We start from the raw sequence: 24,185 nt of genomic DNA, 5'->3' as shown, positions 1-24,185 counted from the left end.
CCTTGTCCAGTAGTCGTGTCTGACTATAGGGGCGGTGCTCATCTTCATTTCTTAGCCAAGGAAGCCAGGGTTGTCTGAAGACATTTCCGCAGTCATGTGGCCAGCATGACTATGCACCGAGGGGCATGGAACGCTGTTATCTTCCCACCAAGTGGTACCTATTTATCTACTTGCATTTGCATGCTTTCGTGGGCAGGAGCTGGGGCAAGTAACTGGAGCTCATCCCGTTACATGGCACATGGCGTCTTGAACCCGGGGTGTCAGCTTTCCAGCTGACAAGCTCAGTGTCTTTAACCACTGAGCCATCACACCCCTTTTTATTTCTTTACTTCCAGCCAAATATAAATGCAAATAAATCAAAATCAATCATTCACAATCTAATATAAACAAACTTACTATCACATTGCATGCAAGTATTTACCCAAATTAGTTCACAAAACAAGCGGAAAATGTTTAGTTGTAAATTAAAAGAATCAGAATAAGATTCCCCAGAGACAAATCTATGCTTAATCTAAATAAATATTTAACTGATGTCTACTGCTAGCTACTTTTCTGAGAACAGGTATGTAGGACTACTGCAGGAAGCAAAACAAATGTGCTTTATAGGCGTGAGATTGTTAGCTGGATGGATGCAACAAAAAGCTACCCGACACTTCCTTTGATCAAAATGAATTCATTAAATTTAACCAGTTAAATTGTATGTTTTTTGCTTATACAACATAACAAGTCACATGACAGCAGCTGCAACTTAAGAAATAATCAACAGATTTTTTTTAAAAAAATATATACTCAAGGTTTGCCATGGGATTTTAGTCCAATTGCAAAAATTCAAAACTTTAACCTTAAATCTAAATTTTAAGATTATTTATTTTTTAAATTTAACTTATTCCTTGAGATTACTAATTAGGGTGTTTTTCTAACTTCATTGATGATAAGGGGAAAAAATACAGAGTTGAGACCTGGGAAAGAATGATTATCTAAAGTCCAATGACTATTACTATAATTTTGGGTTTATTCTAATTTTTCATAACTGTTATTTTATGCATCAAAGTCACCAAGCATCAATAATGATTGTAACTGAATAAAATACTGAATAAAAGATACCTAAATGTAGTCTCATTTATCCCAATTCACTATCTTAAAATTACCTCCTCTAATACCTCTGTGAAAGGTTAGTACCAAACAGACCTTACAATGATCAAGCCTCTGTCTTATGACTTAAAAGATGGGGAAAGAGGAAAACAGAGAATGTAGCAGACATTTTAAAAAACTATTTAATGGGAATAGTACTAATATTATAATAGCACAAATTTCTGCCAATGCATGCAGAGAAACATTGCAGATCATAACTTGTCCATGTGCCTCACAAATGTAAGAGGAATTCAAATTATGTAAGATAAAAAAACATAGACAGTGATAGGTTTAAATAGTTTATGTGTCAGTTAGAACAAGATTCAGGTGAAGACAAAAGACAGCTATGCACAGATGATTGAATCCTTCAGAAGAACAAAATCACTGAACTTGGGAAACTGTCTGGATGACTTTCAGTCAGAAAATAACAGCAGTCTCAGCAATGAACATTTATGTAAAGATAGCAACAGCTCAACAATTTAGTTGCAAGATATAATCCAAAACCAGCAACATAATACATTAAAAACAAAAAAATGCACATGTGCTCTAATTGGTTAAAGGTGTTCTATTATTCAGAAGAATCTTTTGAGTCATCTCTTTAAAATTCTTTGTTGCAGAAAGTTGATATTTCCTGAAATTTAAAGTTATCTTTAATAGAAATGATTTATACTGAATGTTTAGAAATTATTTGGGGTCATTTCCCTCACTTTGTTGATCCTCTCACTTTCCCGAAGTCAATGAGAACAAGGAAGGAAGCCCTTGTTCCAAAGCAAAGAGAAAGGAAAGGGTCCCAGACTGCACTGAAATCCTGAGCATGCTAGTCTCCAGAATCATAGTAGTCATTTTACAAGCATGTCACAGTGTCCATACAATGAATACAGTAAAAGATTATCACTCTTAGAAGGCCCAAATGGTTAGAAGCCACTTTTTAAATATACTGAACTTCCTGGAGGGAGATAGAAGCTATAAACTAGGTCTCATTTTCCAAAAATAGTATTAAACAGTCAGACCATTTGAGACAATACCACAAATTGGGGCATAATGATATGTTAGGAACTATAGCCAACTATTTAGCTTGGCTTCTACTTATATATAAACATTTTTAATCTATCTAGGCTAATACTAATCCAGTGAGATTATACTATTTGCAACTCTTTAAAAATGAATGATTTTATGAGAGAATGAGAACAGCATATTGAGCCAAATTTTGTGTAAAGTCTCAGAAGGAAATGAACTACAGTATATTTGCAATGGGAGTTTGCCAAGCTATTACTGAAAATGTAATATTCAGCAATTTCAAATTGCTGAAGATCAGTGACATTCTGTGAAATCAATGACTAGATACATGTTTTTGTTTCTTTGTGAAAAAAATTAATACTCTTTGTTCTGAATAATTTGTAGTATGACAAAGTTGCCGATAAAAGTATTATATTTAGTGTATGCAGTATTACCCTTCTAATAAATTAGCTTATCTTCTGGGGATTGTTTTTTACTATAAACCCATTGACTAGTGTGTATCTTTCTTTAACTAGATGCTGAAACCTGATCTGCAGACCCAATACATCTTTGAAGTAAAGTCCAAGGTCCAATGTTGCATAACTAGATTTCTATTAGCACTATTTTCTCTTCCTACATGCTCAGAAACTCTGCTTCAGAGAGTTGGAGAAACCATCGTAGCAGATTTCAGGAAGGTATGGAACCCTACAAAAGCATACAGATCCAAATTTCAGTGGGGTTTTTTTATTTATTTATTTTGGGGGTTTCCTAGTGAGCATTTGTAAACTTCTAATGTGACAAAATTTCAATGCTGAAATTTGAACTACTTTGAAGGCATTTTCTAGGATTATTTAAGAACTTAAAAATTTTTGCATCAGGGACAGCAACGGGAATTTGAGCCTTTGGAGAAATCAAGGCCAGCCTTTAACTTTTTCTGCATGTTCAGTGATAACACGGCAGAAAACAAGTGAATACAGTAAAAGATGGTGACTTAGCAAACCTATTTTTCCCCCTCCAACATCCTGTCAGAAACTCTCTAGTTTAGAGATTATAGACTCTAGAGATTGTAGCTACTACCCTAACCCTAAACCATATTTTTTTTTATACTGAGGCAATTGTTCAGATAAAGAAATTCACCTTATATCTTTCCCTATTAGGTTAAGCAAACAGTTTTCGTTATCTAGGGATCCTGACTTCATATGCAATACTTACACATTTCAGAAGATGCCCCGGTAACACCATTAGACAGAAAACTGACAAAATCCCCAAGCAAGAAAAATGTGGGTAATGCCAAAGCAAGGTGCAATATTGAGAAAGCAGCTTACCACCTTTTGTTGGTTTTGTTTTGTTGGTTTTTTAGTTTTCATTTTGTATGGGAGAAAAAGGTTGATGTTCACTGCAAAGAGATATTATATGTTGCTGGTCAGAAGAGAACCAAAGAAGTAGACCTTTTGAATGCCTTCTTGAATGGAGAATCAACAGTGGAAGCTTTCCTGGCTCCTCTACTATACCCATGCAAACTCTGGGCAGGCAAAAAAAAAAAGCCCACATAAAGCTCTGCATCAGGATTACAAGGAACCCAAACATAACAAAAGCAGCCCAAAAGTGCATACTTCTTTCTTTGAAAGATGGCACTGGGTTTTGCAGGGTGCTACAAATGCAAGGAAAGGCTGACTGCTAGGTGAAAGATGCTTTTAGATTCTAGCCAAGTATAAGCATGGAAAGAAAGCTGTTCTGAATTCAGATTTCTAAGGGATGAGAGGTATCAAATTGTAATTGGTGCAAACAGGTACCCAAACAACTAAATAAACTAAAAAAAAAATCAAACTCCAAACACTGTGAGATAAAAATATTTCTCAGCTCAATGATGCATATTGAAAAGATAATGGCAAAACTTCCCAGTTCTGCTCCCCAGGAAAATTTAAGGCAGAAACTGATTTTCTGGCTCAAAGCCTCTTGAGTGTAGCCTTCTCCTCAACCTATCCTGGAAATATAGTCACCCCAAAATCCAGCCTCTCTAGGAAGTAAGACACCCTAGTAGCTCTGGAGTCACAACGGATGGTTTCAGAACTTTAACAGGAATGATCTGTCCAGGAAAATGAACAGATACTTGCTGCTCACAATAAAACAATTTCATTTGCTTATTTTTGGCATCCAGAGCAAAAGGCTAAGATGTCAAAATTCATCTTCATCTTCCACAAGGAGGGTGCTAGATTTACATGAAGTCATCAGAGTCATTGCCATCCTGTAAAAGGAAAGACAAACAAAAATTATTCAGAAGGGATATTTTTATGACTTTAATATTTTAGGCTGCTCGGCATGACAGATTTAATAACAGAACCCCTTTCTCTCTTTTTCTTTCAGTTAACTGTTGTAACTTCCTCAGAGAAAGAAATATTGAGGTCATACTCTTCCATTCCTGTGACCTCAAAGTAGAGGTTTGCAAACATTTTCATCTCACAGTACACATCACATACGTGGGACTTCTGGATCACAAAAGTCCCATAACATCACAGGTTGCTGAGACACAGGAGAAGAAATGGAGGCAGTCCACCCTGGTTTCTGCCCCTGAGGCAGGGTTCTAGCTGATGAGGTGCACCTGCAGACCTTTTGCAGCACACAAGATGCTACAGCAATGTGGTTGAAAATCACTGCCACAGAGAATGGCTGTAGACTAGTTTCCTGAGGTAAGATGTTACTGATTCCCCTGCAACCTTCACTGACAACTTTCAACAAGAAAAGACAATGGGGAAATTGGTAGTTGGTCGTGTGATTCCGGACACCATGACTACACAGGATTTGCCTAACAATTGCAACTGGGACTGCTGGAACTATTGTGGTAAGTTGGTGCAGTCACATGACACCACACCTTGACCGCATCATTTAACAACAGTTTTTCTGGTCCCAATTACCATTAGTAAGTGAAGGCTACATGAATGACACAGGTCACCCATTAAGTTCCACAGAAGGAATTATTTGAAATGGGGAAATCATTCAAAAAAGAATTTTAAGACTCTTTTTAAAGAATTTTTAAAAAGGCCTATCTTGAAATGACCTTATATAAAAATCTATAGTGCAATCACTTTGGCAATGCTAATTATATTTTAGAAAGTATTTTGTAAAGAAGCAGAAATAGCCCCCATAATGTCAATTTATTGGGAGGCATTCTTCTGTATGGAAAGGCTGTAATATCTGAAACATTTTAGTGTAGACAAGAAGACACCTAACATGACAAAGCTGCATAAAATAATGAATGATGTGGAAAAGTGGGTAGAAAAAAGTTTCTTTCCTTTATTTATAATAAGGGAATTTGAGCATTGTCCAAAAAAGCTAATTAAAGAAAATTCAGGACAGATAAAAGATAATACATTTTTTTATCAAGTACATTAGTAAACTGGCGTTTGTTTATAAAAGGCAGATTGATACTTTAGAAAATTATATGGAGGGTAATGCTATCAATTACCATTAGACATAATGGCTATGCATGACTTATATAGGACTTAACTATGGGAAGAGAATGATGGACTGCATTTACCAAGATAGAAAATGAAGATCTCAAGACTACAGATTTTCCTAATAAAGTAGCCTAGTATCAGGGGAAATTAGGACTCAATTTGGTAAACAAGAAGCATTTCATTCTCTGTTACTCTACTGTACATGTTACTTACTAAGTCGTAACATGAAAGGTGGACTCAAAGAAGACTATCATAATATCTATAGTCTCATCAGAAAAGTATCAGAAAACACACCTGGTTAGAAGTCATATTTTCTGCTTTCATTAAGGAAGAGTAATTTCTGTAAAAAGAAAGCAAATACATTTAAATTTTTTAAGGTTAAATAATTAATGTAAATGGGAATTTTGCCACTGAGGTTACAACTCAGCATGAGTGACAATAAAAGGGAAAAAGTGAGTTTATAAATTAGAAGCTAAACATCTAAGTGTAGAAAAAAATTGTGACAATTAGAATTAGAATTGTGACAATTAAAATTGTGACTAGATTTCAAATTCCAGTTTCCATAGATCCAAAAGTGGCTTGGTTTGAATGATAAACGTAAGATTTCTACAATGGGGAGTAAGATGCTGGCATGCTTGTTTGGAACTTTACTTGTAATATGACCAATTAGAAACTGATACTGGCAGTGTCTTTTGATTGAACCACATACAAGTATCAGCTCTTGCTGAATTTATCTTCAAAATCTCTGGAACAAAACAACCTAAGAAGATTCCTGTAAACTCTAAAGCAGGGGTCCCCAATCCCCGATCCATGGACCAGTAACGGTCCGTGGCATGCCAGCAACTAGTTCCCACAAACAAGCAAAGCCCCATCCGTGAGATGTAGGCAGCACATAAAACCACACACCATCTGGTCTGCGGAAAAAACCTCTCTCCATGGAACCAGTCCCTGGTGCCCAAAAGATTGGGGACCTCTGCTCTAAAGGCACATAGCTGCAACACAGAAAAACAAACTATAGATAATCCTTGCTTAATGACCACAACTGGCACCAGAATATTAGTTATTGAGTGAAGAAGTTGGTAAGCAAAATCCCCACATAACTGCTTTGCTCAACAACCACAACCCCAACACTCCTGGTTACACACATTAAGTGATCTTCTGGGTCATTAAGGAGACAGAATGAAAGAGCTGCCTGCCAAAAGATTTCAGCTACACACAGAGCTGAAACTCTCCCAGCTGATACACCTTTCTCTCTTAAACATTCTGCAGTCTGCCAAAGGATTTCAGCTCCCCTCTGGTGTGGAGGGGAAGTCATTTGTGGGGCTGCAGGAATAGAGCTGAAATCTTCAGGATTTCTCTTAGGCTTTCAACATTCTGTTATTATACGGTACAAAAATAAAAAAGAGTTAGAATCATTTGTGTGATAAGTGTTTCCTAACCAGTCCTGGCCTATCTTAAAGGACAGACAATTTCTGAGAGAGGATACATTTTGAGACTACTCTTCTGAAATAGCAGAATGTAGTCTAACCAGCAAGAAGATATCAAATTGGAGTAGTGCCATTCTATATATTGTATAGTTGCAAAAACTAGCTGCCCTGGTTGCCTACAAGGAACACCAAGAAGAAAAAGGGAGGAAGGAGCAAAGAAGAACATTTTGATTAGTGAACTATATGGCTAGAACAGGTTGCAATCCATTCCACCTTGGGAAATTAATTACTTACATTTGTAACAATACTGTGTATGAGCATTCTGTTGATTCTGTACAGCACAAACTGTTAACCTGCAGCAGCATTAGGATGAAGCTGAAATATTGGCATTACACCACCATTATTAGAAAGTTCTATAAAGTTATTTGGAAAGTCAGGGGCACAGGAGAAAAATCAAGAGTTGGGCTGGCATCCAAGCAAGTTGTTCAAAAAGCCAAACCACCTCCCTTCAAAATTTAAAACAAAACTCTTCCATGACCTGTTGAACATCCAAACTTATGGATACTATCTGCGCTTATCAGTTCAATCAGACCTTCCATAGCTGCCCATTCTAGGGATAGCAAGAAAGGAACCCATCTCCTCACTCACCTAAGCTCTTCCATTTCCTTTTTCTTTTTCATTTCGTCTTTCTCCTTTCGTTTCATCTCTTGGATCTGGGCCTTTTTCTCATTTCTCTCCTCCCTATCACGGGCTTCTTTCTCTGCAGCCAGGTCTGGGAATCGTTCCTCTTTGGTCTTTTCCAGTCGGTTCAAAATCTCATTTATCTTCTTCTCCACTGTCAATATCTTTACCTTGGAACAGGAAAGAACTGTAATTCTTATAAAAAATGTAGTTGAATTAACTTTGAGTAACACTCAGGTTTCTGTTCCCTGAGGCAACACTGATGTAGAAACACCTCAAATGGTCATGTACTTGGAGAGCCAATACTTTTACAGGTACTAAGAAAGTGGACATTTAAGAGATATTATTTTGATCTGATCCTGGTGTAAACAGGATTACTACAGAAATTATTACAGAAAGGCCACATCTGTCACCATGTTTTTTTACTATATATTGACTGTTACAAGCACATAAGTCACCAAAGTAAAGCAGTCATTAAAAATTTTTTTGACTTGATGATTTAAATAATTACTTCCAATTGTGCAATTTTGTAATTCTTAAGTCTATTGACTAAAATTGTATTTGGCACCATAGATATAGGATTGATGTCAATGTCACTGAAATGTTTTCTATCCATACTGCAGAATAAAGGGGAAAAAATCATGAGAATTTGAAATTGGGATAAGGAAACATGGATTGGGTTTTTAATGCTTCCAGAAACCACTGTCAGAAACCCTCTGAAATCAGCGTCCATAAGACTTGCTTCTGCCTTTCAAAGTAGAACTTTGGAACATTGGAGAGCAATCACTAATTTAAGAAATCCAATTAAGGAAAGAGAAAATTCTGAAACATATGAGTTTCCTTGATTGCACTATTAGTTACCAAAGCACTGACAGGTAGGAAACTGACAGGCATCATTCCCTCCAAATTCTCCTACATACTCAAACCCCATAAAGTCAATACAGAAAGAAACATTCTGAAGGCTGTTCTATTGTGAGGCCTTAAAACCCATGCTCATACCGACCAAATATTCTGATTGTCCTGGGTTCACTTCTAAATGTTACTGACAGATGTTCTTTTAGAACAGCGGGACACTATCCTGAGGTTCACCTAGTTCACCAAATAAAAACATTAAAGCAGTAACCTTCTGCTTTCATTTGGTTAAAAATACATTTTGAAAAATGCAGGGGCCTCCCCTCTTTGATTCACAGCCCTCTGATGTCACTGGAAAGGACTTGTTTTTCCAGGCTCAGGATATTAGATCACTTGCTGAAAATAATGTAGGAAGTCTTCAAAGTCACATATGCCAAATAGACAGCATGTATATTCCCATTTGGAAAAAAGGATACTTGCTGTCCTTAGCCCCATTGACCTCTTCACTCGGGGTCTAAGTGACCCTGGATTCAAGTCACATATATAGTTCCTGTGGATAGATGATGGACTAAGGCAGGGGTGTCAAACTGCTGGCCCGCGGGCCGGATGCATCATAACGAAACCACGCCCACCCTATTGCCGGCAATGGCAAAAAAAGTCACAATACGTCATGACACGTCACGTGACGTTGCGAGTTTGACATCCCTGGACTAAGGCTTCATAAACTTTGTAACTTCTTCTACAATTGCTGATAATTCAAGAATAGATAAGAAGAAGCCTGAGAATTTGTGTGGTTTCAGCCAAATTTCACATAATCATCTTCTTCTTCTTGTGCCATATCAGTTATCGGACGTTGGCGATCATGTTGACGATCCTGTTTTTATCAGCAGCCGCACGAAAAAGTGCTGCTGAGTTTTGTCCAAACCAGTCCCTTAGATTTTGAAGCCACAATGTTCTTCTTCTGCCTGGACCTCGTTTGCCTTCAGTCTTTCCCTGGAGGATTAAGTGGAGTATGCCGTATTTTTCTGGGTGTCGCATCACATGTCCGAAATATTCTAATTTTCGTTTTTTCACATATTCATGCATGTGCCAAATACTTTAACTCCATATTTATTCTCAAGAAAATAATAAAAATTATATTTTTTGTATAATGTCTGTAATGGCTGGTTCTTAATGGAATTTTTTCAGAATCTTCTGCCTTTTTAAAAATTCACTGGTAAAACCAAGTCCTTCAGCAATGCTCTTAGTTTTCCTAAAACTAGTTAGTTAAGAATAATTCAGCGACTGGATTTCTTCCAAGAGAAATAGATATGTAGAAATAAAAGCTTCAAAAGGTGATAGATCACTTACATTTTTAAGATTTTTTTTAAAAAGTTTGGAAATCTCAATTGAAAGAGAAACAGCAAACATAAAGGCAGGACTCTTCCTAGTTGAAGAGCACTTGCTTCCCCCCCCCCTAATTATTATATGGCATTCATTTTACTATGGTTGCTGGAGATGTTTCCTCTAAATTTCTTTCATTCTTTTATTTTCCATTCTCTCCCAAAAATGTATTTCTAAGTCTTTAAAGGCAAAGAAAATTTTTGAACACAGTGAAAATACCAATTTAAATCAAATTATTTCACTGGTCCGTAAGTCATCCTGGGGGAGTAGCACAGAAGCCTTTCCCAGACCTAATTCTATAGTTTTTCTTTTAATCTAGGAAGACAGAAGCTGATGGAAGGCCTTATATGTGCAAATCATGTTTTCCCACCAAAATACATCCCCTCTCCCAGTATGCAAAGATGATCCTAACAATTCATTAAAAGCACTGTTCCCAGCAATTTTGGACAACCCTCTAAAATTATAGGGATAATGAACAACAAATATAGCTACTATCCAAAGATGATTGGGATGGAGCTTCATTGATTTATTCTTGTTGGTGCTCTTCACATGACTGTCTATACTGTCCTCCCCAAGAACATTTGTATGATATGCTTCATCCTTTCATTTTTTACCAAGATCAATTCTTTCTACTTTTACCTTTTGCAACTGGAAGAGCCAAATTTAGTGAACTGTGGTATTTATCTGCACAATTTATTCTAAACACAGGAATTGCAGATGGGATAGCACTAGAATATTAGAAGTCAAGACAATCATCTTGCAATCAAATTACTAGAAATAAAGGGAAATCATGTATAACGAGTTGCTACAAAAGGTATCATAGCTTAATCATTGGCAATGTTTCTCACACAATGTCATTTATTGGGAGTTTAGCTGAAACATCATATCAGGAAACCGAATAATTAACAGCAGGGCAATGCTGTTGATCCTTCTGCATTGCAACTTGTAAAGCAGTGTTTCTCAACCTTGACAATTTTAAGGCATGTGGACTTCAACTCCCAGAATTCCACAGCCAGCATTGCTGGCTGTGGAATTCTGGGAATTGAAGTCCACATGCCTTAAAATTGTCAAGGTTGAGAAACACTGTTGTAAAGGTTCCAATCAGTATCAGATCTCCATTGCAGCCTCAGGCTTTTCATGGACTTTAACTTTAGTGGTGAGAGAAGAAGCCAAAGATACTTCTGCTTTCCCACATACTCTTTCTGCATTTTACAGAAGATTAGCAAAATCTGCCATTAGCTTCTTGGTCTGATGAAGGAAAGTAGCTTGAAACCTTTGGAGAGGTCAGGGAGGAAGAAGATACTTACGTCCTTTTGTTTATGAAATCCAATCTGGCCCACATCCATGTCTGCTGTTTTCTTTAGGTTGGCCCATGGGGTGTATACTACATTAACATTATTCATTTTGCAGCCTAAAAAGAGAGAGTACTTATATAGAAAAAAGAGTAATTATGCCCATTTCTGGGCATCTTTCTCAATGCCTTAATTAGGATCAGAAACATTTACATAGTAAGACTACAATATCTACAGCTAAGCTATTTTCCAAGAAACTTGAAATACCTTTTATGTTTCCAATTATGTAAAAGAGGCAGAAAGAGTGGAAGATCTCATCAGCTCCCACAATACTGCCCAATCATGCTACATCACATCTGCTAAAAATTGAGGCTCAGAGCAATTGACTAGCTCCAGTTATTCCCAGAAAGGTACTAGTTAGAGACTCTCAATCTTTCATCTGTCTAATTCCTGCAGGAACAGGGAAGCAACGCCAAGAATTAAAGAGATGTTCCAAGATTTTTGGGATGAAATTTTTAAAGACAACAACTGAACAAACCATCTGCTTCCCATGACAATAGTCAAGGCACGAAAGGAGTATCTAAATATAAGTCATAATTCAACAGTTATAATCCTCCACATGTAGCCCTACACATTTTGCTATTATTTTCTAGCTTTGAAGCATGGAGTTTATCTATCCAAAACTGACACAAATTGTAAAGAACTCTGGATAATGCAACATTTATTGTTCCACACATATCTATTTTTTGAGAACATACTTAGACTTTGAGTAGCATACTAAAGGCTGCATTCCAAAAATGACTGTAGGACAAAGACTAGGTTTAATTTAAATTATTGAAAATATTTCTTCTATCCCAGTGGTTCTTAACCTTTTCTTCACCACAGACCCTCTTTAAATACCTTTTGTGGCCACGGACCACCAAGAGTTAACTCAAGAGTTAAAGCACTAGACCGTACCAAATATTGTGACATCGCGGCCCCCCAGGGGTCTGCGGACCATAGGTTGAGAAACACTGTTGTATCCTATAAAAATCACTATACAATTTGATAGCAATTTTGGAGCCATCTGGGAGGCTGCATGCAAGTTTTTTGGGGATTTTAGACTGTTTTACTCTGACAGGAATTGGATTAACAAGGCTCCATATTCTTTACCACTTTATAATTTTAGTTTTATCCATATTTCCTTCCAAAAGCTCAAAAATAAATTTGTACTTAGCTCTCAAAGTCCTAAATTATGATTCAGCACATGAAATTTTTGAATGACGATTTGAAACTGGGACTCTGAAATTTCAGTACTGTATTTGATCCCCTAATATTATATTGGGGCTTTCAGAACACTTACTCTGTAACCCATTTTGTATCTGCCTAGAGTGCTCTCTCCAAATATTGAGATGTGATCCAATGAATGCAGATACAGCAGGATAAAAATTTAAAACTTATGAGATAATACTGAAGCTTCCTTTTAATCTTACGCACGTGGTGCCCTAGTATTTCCTCAAAAAAAGTTTGCAGAATCTAAGGCACAGAACTGAAAGGAGTTTTCAAGGCTAAAAAACATCTCTAAGAGATGCTCGGTGGCCTATGGTAAAAGAGATCATATAAGCATTGAGCTCAATTTGAGTACAAGCCTCAACTTTCAACTGCTCATATCTCCTAGAGGGCAAGCAGGCAAACCCAGCAGCTGTAAAGTTCTAGGTCTGGAATTTTGAGCAAACCAAAAACATAGAAGCATTCCACAAACCAAGACTTCTGGCTTAGGTGGAAGAGAGGGAACATAAAATAACACTCCTGGAACTAACCAGCCAACTGAAAAAATAAGGCTCCCGTGCAGCTGGTGCATAATAATCATTCCATTATTACATCTTATTTTTAAAATTATATTGGATAGCTAGTCATTAGGCGATTAATTGAAATTATGGAATTTGGATCTCCAAAAAGGATCCTTGAGTCTGACTATATTCATGGTATTTTGACTTTACTCTCACTAAAGGAAGAAAGCCAACCCCACTAATTTGGATCGGCAGAAAAGAAAGGGGGGAGCTTCTGGAATGTAGCTTGGGGTTTCTGAACTGTGTCCCCAGTAGAGCTAGCTGTCTTATGTATTAAATTATGGCAACTGAAGAACTGTGGACTTAACAACCCAATACATCTGCAGATCATACGGTTGGAGAATTAGAGGGAAAAGCTGAGTAGTTTTCTGTGATCTTAATGCTGGTTAAAAAGGAGGGAAAGATCTTCCTTTACTAAAGTTCCCTGAGGTATCAGGTAACAGTATCTTAATTATCTAGTGTTCCCCCATGGCTGAAATAGGACAAGGAAACATAATCAAAAATTCCTTTGAAGGCCACAATACAATAATTTTCGGAAATTCTGAGACAATGCTGGCCAAGACCACAGACAATAAGAAATTTGAAACATACAGTATTTTACTTGGGGAATTATGTTCTCTTCTCCCTCGCCCCCAGCAATGCCCACAAAACATTAGAAGTTAAGTTGGGAAAAGATGGACTTCATATTGGCAAAAATCCCATAAATACATGCAAAGAGTCATTGAAAAGAAAGAAAGAAAGAAAGGAAGGGAGGGAGGGAGGGAGGGAGGGAGGGAGGAAAGAAAGAAAGAAAGAAAGAAAGAAAGAAAGAAAGAAAGAAAGAAAGAAAGAAAGAAAGAAAGAAAGAAAGAAAGAAAGAAAGAAAGAAAGAAAATCTCTATGAGCACCTGATGAGATCTGAAGTAGGAGAAGAAGATGGCTTACAGAGGCAACTACTTAAATATTAACCCAAATATTGAACCATCTCTAATAGTGGCTTCCTCTGTTCAACACACTGGTACATCAGATGGACAGATGCTAGATCAAAGCAATCTGTTGGGATAGGGCACATCTGGAATTTAAAGAACATGCAGTGGGCACACTTAAGGCTGCTGCAGATGTTCACAGAAAAGACATGACTGATCACAAAACATAAATTTATCACAATACAAACTAGTCTCCTATGATATTCTTTACCATCTCAGGAGGAACTCTGAGGAGCCAACAACGTTCTTATATGTAATGCAGTATGATGGTTGAATTTTACCTTGCAGCATTCCATTTTTTAAAAAATATATTCTTTTAATAAAAAATAAATAGGATAAGGAACTTGGTGAGCACTAAGGAAAATATATGGAAGCTACTTGTATCCACATTACAACATTGCCTATTTCTATGCTACACTATACCGTCTTCCATTACAATTTGACATCTACTTGGCTGAAACTAATTATCATTGATCCTTGTGCCTTTGCTAGGACAACCTTTTTCATATTTTGAAATTTCCAAATGATTCATATTGTTCTAGGCTCTGAAGCTTTGGTATTTGTTAATCCCAAATTCAAAAGCCTTCCTCCTTGACTCTCCACTCAAAATCCTTGTAATTTATTTTGGCTCACTTTCTCATATAGGCAAAACTTTACCTTGAATGCTGTTGGCCTTCACAAGCTGTGCGCAATCTATCAAAACCTCCTTAGGAATATCATCCACTGTTTGCCCCTAAAATAAATCAAGGTGGATATGAGCATTCTAGGTGTGGGAATGCAGAGAACGTGCTGTGAAAAGTTTCACAGTCCCTTGCGCTGAATTTATGGATACATAAGGCTGTTATAGCAAAAATGCCAAATGCTTAAAAGGAGTAATAGTATTATATAAGTTTTCCTGGGCTAGATCTCATTTCATGCAAATTATAAACTGGACTGGAAATTTAAAATACTGCCTTATTAAAAATGTCTTGTTCTATATAATGGTTTAAGACTATTTGCTGCTATTGTAATGAACAAATTTACTATAGCATTGTTGTTGTTTTAAAAAAGTATACCTTGATCTTTCTTGCACACAATTAAATCAGTTTATGAAAGATTTCACATGTCATATCAAGCCGTTCATTTTAAAATCTTGTTTTGCAGACAAAGATACAACTCTGGGTTCACTAACTGCCATAAGCTATACAAGCATATAATTGTTAAGCTGACATGATACAAATAAAAACCATGAAAATCATATAGCTCACTATAACATCTTGGTTAGATGTTTTGAGAATAAAATTGATTATATTTTCCATGATTGAAATCCTAGAGTTTTGGCAATCCAAACTGTATTAGACCAGAGCACTATTTGATTAGATTCCTTTGGATGACTTTGTTTTTAAGGCATAAGGATGTAAACAAGTATATATTTTTCAGGTCCTACTCCTCGTAGCTTATTATGCCTAATATGAAAATTATGCTCAGCTGAATTCAAGAAGAATTTTAGTCTGATAACTTTTTGATTTCCAAAACAGAGATCAGAATTCTAGGCATGGTCCACACCTGAAAAATATCAAACCATTGTTGCAAATGTTCAATCAGGCCATTCTTGAACACTGAAATGTTCTTAGGAAACTGCAAAGTTCTGCCACCAGAAAAGGGAAATTTTGTACAGAGCTATTGGTGTATTACTCTGCATAATTTTGTGTATTGTTGCTATATAGCTATGAAAGCACAATCCCACAACTATTCATGGATGCATGTAACTGAGCAAAAAAGCAAAGCTGGACAGTTACCTTATATAGCCGGAGGTAGACATGTGCTGAGGAGAGCTTGTCCACATGAAACCTAGACAAAGTGCAAAAGTTTGATAGGAATTGCAATTCAGTATCTTCCCCATAGACACAACACTTCTAGATATTATCATGTGGTGTCTGTGACTTAATAGTATGGAGAAGAATTATGTCTTAACATGTTAATCTCTGACTGAAGATTAAGAATCCAAAGAAAAGGAAACCAGAGGGTTAAAAGAGCAAAATCTTTGGTGAAAAATACTGACATAAGATCAAGTACTCCCTCCAGTGATTCAGATTAAAACAGCACTAGATATCTGGCAAACAAAATCCTGTGCTTAACTTGTCGTGGCCATTTCTCCATCAATAAATAAGGCAAATTCATAAATCATCTCAAATAGATGCTCAGATTTTTAGTATCTTCCAGAGATTAGAACTTAATAAATCTGAGTATTGTGCCCTGTTGTTCAACTATCTATTCTTTAATTGATTTCTTGGGCACTAGTATCCAGGTGAGACAAAATATTTATAAATAAGTATTTGGGGAAGAAAAAAGTAGAAATTACACCTAACACACACATATTCCAGCACTTTAGTTCTAATCACAATCTTGCAAGCCTCTCCAAAAGACATTAAAAAAACATGAAAGGAACACTTCTTTATTACTTCATGGTTGCCTTTGGCAACCAGTATTTGGAAGTTTACTACCTCTTGTAGCTGAAGCTGGAAGGGTTATTCCGCTCTAACAAGATTTAAATAAAAAGTAATACCTCGACTTCCATAACTTTAATTTAGATATATATGAATAAATGAAATAAGAAAATAATTCTTAAAATGATGTCTTATTATCTGCATTTACTTCTCCACATAATCACCACAATTTGCTACACACTTGGACAAAGAACAAATTTATTAAAGCCATCACAGAATTCCATACTTTCCCCTCTTCTAGCTTTGTCCCTTTGAAACAATAATTAATTAAAATTCAGAAGCACAAGAAGGAACTCTTTCTGTAACACATCAAATGGCTTCACTCTTGAAAAAGCGATTGCAAAGATGGATCTCACTATCTTACTCTATCTACCATACAGTCCAGATTTGGTGCCATTTGGTTCTCTCTTCTCCCAATATTGAATTTATTTATTTGTCTCTGTGTGGATGGGTGATGCCTGACTCCAAAACAAATACTATGTTGAGCATCCATTTGACTCAAGTGGTAGAAAGGATCGGTTGAAGAGACATTACGTGGAGGGCTTTGTGATAGCTTTATGAAGCTTGGCCATCATTGAAGAAATATGAAGTAAATGTGATTACATGGAGAAGTAAATAGAGGTAACAAAAAGGGTTACCTCTATTTCAAGGGTTATTTTCCCATTTCTTAAAATATTACTATTTAAACTAATGTTATGGAGGTGGAGAATTTAATTCTCATCCAACACTTATATAGTAACACAAAAGCATCAAGCTGACAAATCTCCCCTTTAGGATTCTCATAAGTTCACAAGCTATTTTCCACAGCAATTGAAAAACACATGCTTTAAGAGTTAAGCCCAAAAGATCTACAGCAGTTTCCCATCATTGTCAACTTCCAGATGTGTGGTCTCCAACTCCCAGCATTCTTTAGCCAGCACAGTTGATGTTGAAAATTCTGGGAGTTCACATCCACACATCTGTTTTTGTCAAGATTAGGGAATTCTACTCTTCAGGAAATGAATACATATGCAGAAGTGCCAAAGCCTTAGTATGTATTTATCATTTTTATCATGCTTTTCAACTTGAAGGGCCATAAAGCATCGATTTTACCTACTAAAACTAAAGTCAAATCCTGAAATTGTTTCACTAGAAACAGATGTCTGGAATCAGTAACAGGATAGATGATGGTTGATAAGTTGAAATTCATTCCAAATAAGTCATATTATTAACTAGCAATGTTAGTGATTGAATGCTGTTGTATTAAATAATAATTGGCTTTAAATAGCACATCTCATTTCCAGCCTACATAGTTTGCTGTCTTATAAATCTGTATGAAGAGGCAAAATACAAATATTTTATATATGGAAGTAGAATCGCAAGTAGCAGTCATGAGATGTCTCATTTAATGACCACGATTCACCTAATGAATGAACTTGAAATGAGATTATAAACTATCATGGTCAGAAGATTTTCCGCTTTTGAATGTGGTGCTTAACAATAGAGTTGGCAGTCCCAATTGTAGTTGCTAAGTAAGGACTACCTGTATTAAGAAGAAACCCAGATTAATTCTCCCAAGTCCTTGGGATATAAGAGAGTGTGAAGGAAAAATGCAATAAGAGTTTGAGTGGCTTGTATGAAGCTTGGCAGCTTTTTGTGAAACTTTTAATAAATCTGTGTACTGTTTGAATATTTTATAATTCTCTCTATGGAAGAAATTATATTTATATACATTATAATATAATTATATTTTATGTAAAATATATAACCATAATTACATAATTATAATAATTAATTATACAAACACAAAACTTAATAAGCCATGGGTTGCTTTGCTATGATTGTTTTGGATAAGCCACACTTTCTGTTAGATCATACTGCTACAACAATTTGGTTCAGACAACACAGTAAAAAAACAAAGAAATTGCATTACAATTAAGCATGGTTGCGTTAATTTTGTCTGCATATGAGATGATATAAAATCTCATCAATTTTGATGCTGAGTTAAAATTATAATTTGCCAGTATTCTTGTGGTTCTTGCAGTCAAGCCTTTAAGAAGACATAAAACCAACAGGAAAAACATTTTGACAGAATGCATAACTTGTTTGGGAAGACTACAAAATTGCAACTGGGAGGTTGGAAACTTATTACTGGAAACTGGGGGGGGAAACCTCCAAAAGCATAAAAAGACAACAGGAAATGAACTCTTTTAAAAAAAAAAAAAACCCCAGCATTTTTATAGAGAGAACTAGAAAATTCACAAATGCTATGCTAGACCACTTACATTTGAGAGGTAGGGAGAGAATCTCACTTTTTTGGGTATGGCATAATATTAGAAATGGGATCTCTTCTCATATCTTAAGTCTGAGTCCAGAAAGGATGCTAATAAGTAATTATTAGGAAGGAGAAAGATTTGTTTCATACGAAAAAGGATTTCATTATACAAAAGGAGACCCTTTTGAGTACTTACCAAATATCTTCTGGCCAACCATATTTTATTAGATCTTCATCTAAAAGAAAATGCAAACAAAGACTGATCAGAGCTCTAATAGCGTTTACATAAATTGTTTTTCCTTTTCTTTTCAAACCGAAGATTTGAGACTGAAACAAAATATTAATCAGAAAGGTGGCAAAGAATATATTATGTCTGATTCTAAGATAACATATTTTAAATTTTTTAGGGAACAAACAAGTGATTTGCAACCTTCAGGTTATTTTTATGTAGTTTCAGGTTAATTTTAAACAACATTTATGTAAGAAATCAGATTAGATCTCTGATAATAACAACCTCTAGGCAAGCTGGGTGACATAAGTTTAATATATAAATATAAGTATAGGTAAGTATAAATAACAGCTATCTGGCAGTTTCCTGTAAATTACTACTTAAAAGAGAGAAATGTTACACAGTGTCAGAGAGAAAAAAGTATCCCTACTTTAAGTTGTGGCTTCACCCAGTGCATACTTCAATCTTACTCACCATGTAGCTTTCAACTCATGAGGAAAAGTAGTTCTTGACAAAAGCATTTTTGTACACCAGGGTTACAGAAGCCCAAGTTAGTGTAGCACTCAAATATTAATTTGTATATCAGCATTTTCTTTGTTACAAATTCCAATTTCAAAATAAAAATTTTAGATGAATAGGAGTACAATTTATTTTACATAGCAGGTGTTTGATCTCTGCACAAGGCACACAGTGCAATTTCACTTTTCAAAATGAACTTTACAAAATCCATTTATAAAAGCAATCTTGAAAATATTGGTGGGTGAGGAAGATGCATAAGGTATGTGGAAGTTGAATCTCTACTGAATTTATTTCTTGTCCCAATTTATCAATTACATTATCTTTTTTACTTGATTGTCCACAAAAGTGACACAATCTAATTTAGACTGTACCCTATACTCACAGTTACTACATTTGCCCTGGAAGAAAAGAAATGTTCCATCTGTTTAAAGATAAAAGGTTGAGAATTGTGAGGGGTGGGGTCGGGGGAGTGTGTCACTGAATTATGCAAAATGTACTGATATTATTAAATTCCTTTTTTAATTATTAAATTTGTTTGCTGCCCATCTCACTGCAAGGCAACTGTATCAATATTGTATATATCAACTGTATATCAAGTACCATATCAAGAACCTTGATTAACACAATATAAATCAGGAAATGTAATTACATAACATTGTGTTAAGTTTATTCCATATTATGAAGAATCTATTCTATTCAAGCACCTCTATCACAAAATTGCACATAATTTCTATGGACAAATAAACCATTTTTCACATGGTACCAACCCATGTATATAATAATCTAAGAATGGTTTCCAGTTTGAGTTGAAACTTGTGCCTGATTTACTTTTAAGGTACAAAGATATTCCAGATGCCAAAGCATATTCTCACAACTTTTTAAATTTATTAGTTGAGAAAATTTAGATGGCCGCCCAACTCACTCACCATAACTCTGGATGGCTTACAGAAATAAAACTGCAATACAAAAGGCAATAAAGTCCCCTGCCAACAATAATTTTTGAAAATGATTTATCCACTCTAGCAAAATTGGACTAACGTATCAACAACAAAACATCTTATACCAATTTACTCCAAATAAATGTTCAGAGTAAATTTTATGTTCTTCCTTTGAAGTTCCTACTATTAAATTGTTATTACTACATTAAAATTTTGTATCCATTTAATCATGCAGTCTTTGACATTTCCAGATTCTAAGTTATATTTCACCAGTAATCTATAAATAAGGTTCAACAAATATTGAGTTACGTGTTATAAGGTTTTCCAACTTCCCGATACTGTATTCCCCTTATTTCTGCAATTCTTTTAATATGTTTCTACATACTTGAAGATAATAAAACCATTATCTTCTGCAAGGCTCTTCTGCACTCTTGCCAAAAACACTACTACAGGGACTTGTCCAGGCAGTTGCCAGGAGTTAATGCTGACTCAAAGGAACCAAGTAAATAAATAATCTTACTGATTCAAACCATTTAGACCAGGGGTAGGCAACTGGCTAGCTCAAGAATTCTGGGAGTTGAAGTCCACAAGTCATAAAAGAGCCAAGGTTGACTACCCCTGATCTAGACCAAGAGGGCCATGTAGATGTCACTAGGAAGTAAAACGTAAGCACAGGGGTATTTTCTCTCCCAGCACAGCTCTCATAATGGAGGCAATAAATTGTCATCGAAACTGTCAGACTTGTATTTTAATCGTCTAATAATTTGTTTAATCACTCTTTAAAACCATCTACATTGGCAACTATATGTTGGTAACAAATGTCATAGCTTAAAAAAAAACAACCTTCCTGTACAACATACTCTTGTAATTTACTGTAATCAGTCATCAGAAACGACAGTTTGTTGACTTACAACTTACAACTTACAACAGTTCATTTAGTGACTATTCAAAGTTACAATAGCACTGAAAAAAGTGACTTATGACCATTTTTCAGACTTACGATCATTGCAGTATCCCCATGACCATGTGATCAAAATTCAGACGCTTGGCAAACTGACTCACGTTTATGACATTTGCAGGATCATGTGATCACCTTTTAGGGCCTTCTCACAAGTAAAGTCAATGGGAAAGCCAGATTCACTTAACAATTGTGGCAAGAAAGGGCGTAATATGGGGCAAAATTCACTTAACAACTGTCTCACTTAGCAACAGAAATTTTGGGCTCAATTGTGGTTGTAAGTGGTCTGCTTATATTTTTATCCAACATTTTATCAATATTGATTTGGGAACTAATTTCCTAAAACTAATAATCATCCTGCCATTCTAAAAAATGTGACTACTGTATCTAAAAGAAAGGGTGAGTGAATTCCCAAGCAATTGGAAGCTAAAAAGAGCTGTTACAGAAGATGCATAAATTATCAATAGATCACACTTTTTTCATGCAAATCAAAAGAATGTTTTACTTACTTTCATACTTGTCTTTTCCCATATAAATTGTATAAACAGAAGGAATAACTGAAGGACAGAAAAGAAAAAAATAACCCATGTTTTACATCAAACTATGCACAGATATGCAAGGTTTCCACAAAAGATTTATCTATACTAAAACTATTAAACATATTCATATCCCAATGTCAGAATCATTATAAGCTTTCCTCAGCTGAGGGATAACTAATTTTGGTCTAAAAACATAAGTTGCCCCAGTATTATTTTCAGATAGGCTCTGAAATATATTTTATTATACATATAAGGAGAAAAGGAAAATTCTAAAAAATGTGGAAAAATGTGGTTAAAGAGAGCAAGGAATGATTAAGATTACAAGAGGTAAAGATAACTTTCAGAAATGGGTGAAAAGTGCTAAACAATGAATCAATGGTATTAAAAATGAAAGTGATTGCATTATGTTTGAAGAAACTGAAGTGAGGAAATGCTGGAATAATATTTTAGAAATTATAGTATTATGCCAAATAGAATTCCATAAAAGTTAGTGTTTAGGAAAAAGCTGACAGAAAAGAATATATGCTCTGAGAATGCTGGATATGGTAAGGCTGCAGATATAAACAGTACAGTTGAAGAAATGATAAAATTTGGATGTGGTTTGCTTATGAAATGGTTGTGTATAACATATGTATGAAAACCTCACCTGTGAAGAAATCCATTAATGTTCCCCTTTTTAAAGAGAAAGATTAATAATACAAAAGGGGAATTAGCTTGCGAGTCTTAGAAAGTGTTTGGCAGAATTCTGATTGAAAGCATACTAGACATGACAATGAGCAAAATTTTTGCATTACAACAATTCTCTGAAAAATATATGAAGGTGATAAGATTTATTGTACCTTTTCTTATATAGAGAAAACTCTATATGTATAATGAAAACAGACTTGAATTATGGAATGTTTTGTGCAAATATGGTGCTGAAAATGCATTGTTGAATGGATGTTTATGCTGAAAGCAGAACATAACTGACAATAAAAGGAATGCTTAGAAAATGGCTTAACGTTAAGGATATAAAACAACAATCCGTTTGCTTATTTAATGTACTTCTGAATAATTTTATAAGAAGTTTTTGTGATGACATTGGAGATACAGTATATAGGTTAGGGATGTGAATATGCATATATTTGCATGCAGAGGTTGTTGTATTATTGGCTGAGAATCCACAAGATTTCCAGCAAATGTTGTACAGGTTGTATGGTGCAACTAAAAACATGGACCTGAAAATTAACAGTCATCAAATATAGCTGCATTTGTTAAGGAAAGTGAAGTGAATAATTGCAATTTATTCACATTTTTCTACTCCTTTTCTCCGCTTTACAGAACACTGCTTACCCAATGTAGAATAGTATGATATGTAGAAATGTATACTACCAGAATGGAGAAAAAAATGTACCAAAAACAATACTGTAAGAGTCGTGGGAGGCAAGACAAAAGCTTAGGACAGTATTTTGTTCTCACAAACAGACCATGAGACAACAGTACCCACCAATTCTACCTCCTCTTAGTCAAAATCCAAAGCAATCATTTCAACAAGTGTGCCAAATGGTGGGAAGATATGGATTGGATTCACACACTATGCTAAATTATGGTTTGAATCTAGCTAAACTGTTTGTGATTTTTATTGTACAATTTTTCATTTTTTTCTGAAAACGTGTCAAATTGAGACGTTGTAATAAAAAAAATATGTCCTTTTTTCATAAATGGTGGCAATCAGTGCACCAGCAAGCACTTGGTTGTATTCCTTCACAACAAGATCACTTTTCATGAACCCACCACAGAAATCTGAGCGAAGATGCTTCTCGTTTCATCTTCCAGTTGCCTTCTGTAAAATCTCCTAAACTCTCTGGGGTGGGGAGTTACCTTCATCTTGTTTATCAACTATAGCACGGCCAGCCCACCCTAAGAGAACATCATGCAGAGATAACGAGGCCACTGGATAGGTTGGACTGATGACTACAAACCCATCATCCGCCAACCGAAACAGAAGTGGCTGGTGATAACAAGAGTTGTAATCTGTCACATCAACCGGGGAAAAGCGGTTTCAGATATAAGCATCCACTTTTATCTGACAAGAGTTGTGAGCGTGGCCAGGCCACTCTTACCGTTGGACGTGAAATAAAAAACCATGGCAACACAACACGAGAGCTCCTTCTCACCCGCTTCGGAAATTTAAGCCAGAAAGCTTCGCAAACGGCCAGCGCCTTCCGGTTCTAGCGAGGCGGCTCTCAGGAAATGACGTAAGTCAATAGTT

The 24,185-nt window shown here is 35.7% G+C and overlaps 1 protein-coding gene across 1 annotated transcript; it reads right to left on the bottom strand.

Moving 5' to 3' along the window:
- Nucleotides 1–1,417: 1,417 nt before the first annotated feature.
- CCDC25 (coiled-coil domain containing 25) lies at nucleotides 1,418–24,134 on the bottom strand. Its single transcript, XM_015819982.1, has 9 exons — nucleotides 24,037–24,134; nucleotides 21,905–21,952; nucleotides 18,948–18,987; nucleotides 15,790–15,841; nucleotides 14,669–14,744; nucleotides 11,233–11,336; nucleotides 7,658–7,860; nucleotides 5,877–5,922; nucleotides 1,418–4,372 (listed from the first exon to the last, which is right to left on the bottom strand). The coding sequence occupies exons 1-9, from the start codon at nucleotides 24,059–24,061 to the stop codon at nucleotides 4,343–4,345; spliced, it is 624 nt and encodes a 207-aa protein (XP_015675468.1). The 5' UTR covers nucleotides 24,062–24,134; the 3' UTR covers nucleotides 1,418–4,342.
- Nucleotides 24,135–24,185: the final 51 nt, after the last annotated feature.

The sequence above is a fragment of the Protobothrops mucrosquamatus genome, unplaced genomic scaffold (genome assembly GCF_001527695.2).
Source record: "Protobothrops mucrosquamatus isolate PMUCROS unplaced genomic scaffold, P.Mucros_1.0 scaffold1038, whole genome shotgun sequence".
Lineage (NCBI taxonomy): Eukaryota > Metazoa > Chordata > Lepidosauria > Squamata > Viperidae > Protobothrops > Protobothrops mucrosquamatus.
The sequence above is the reverse complement of the archived record's forward strand: the minus strand, read 5'-3'. Positions and strand labels throughout refer to the sequence as shown.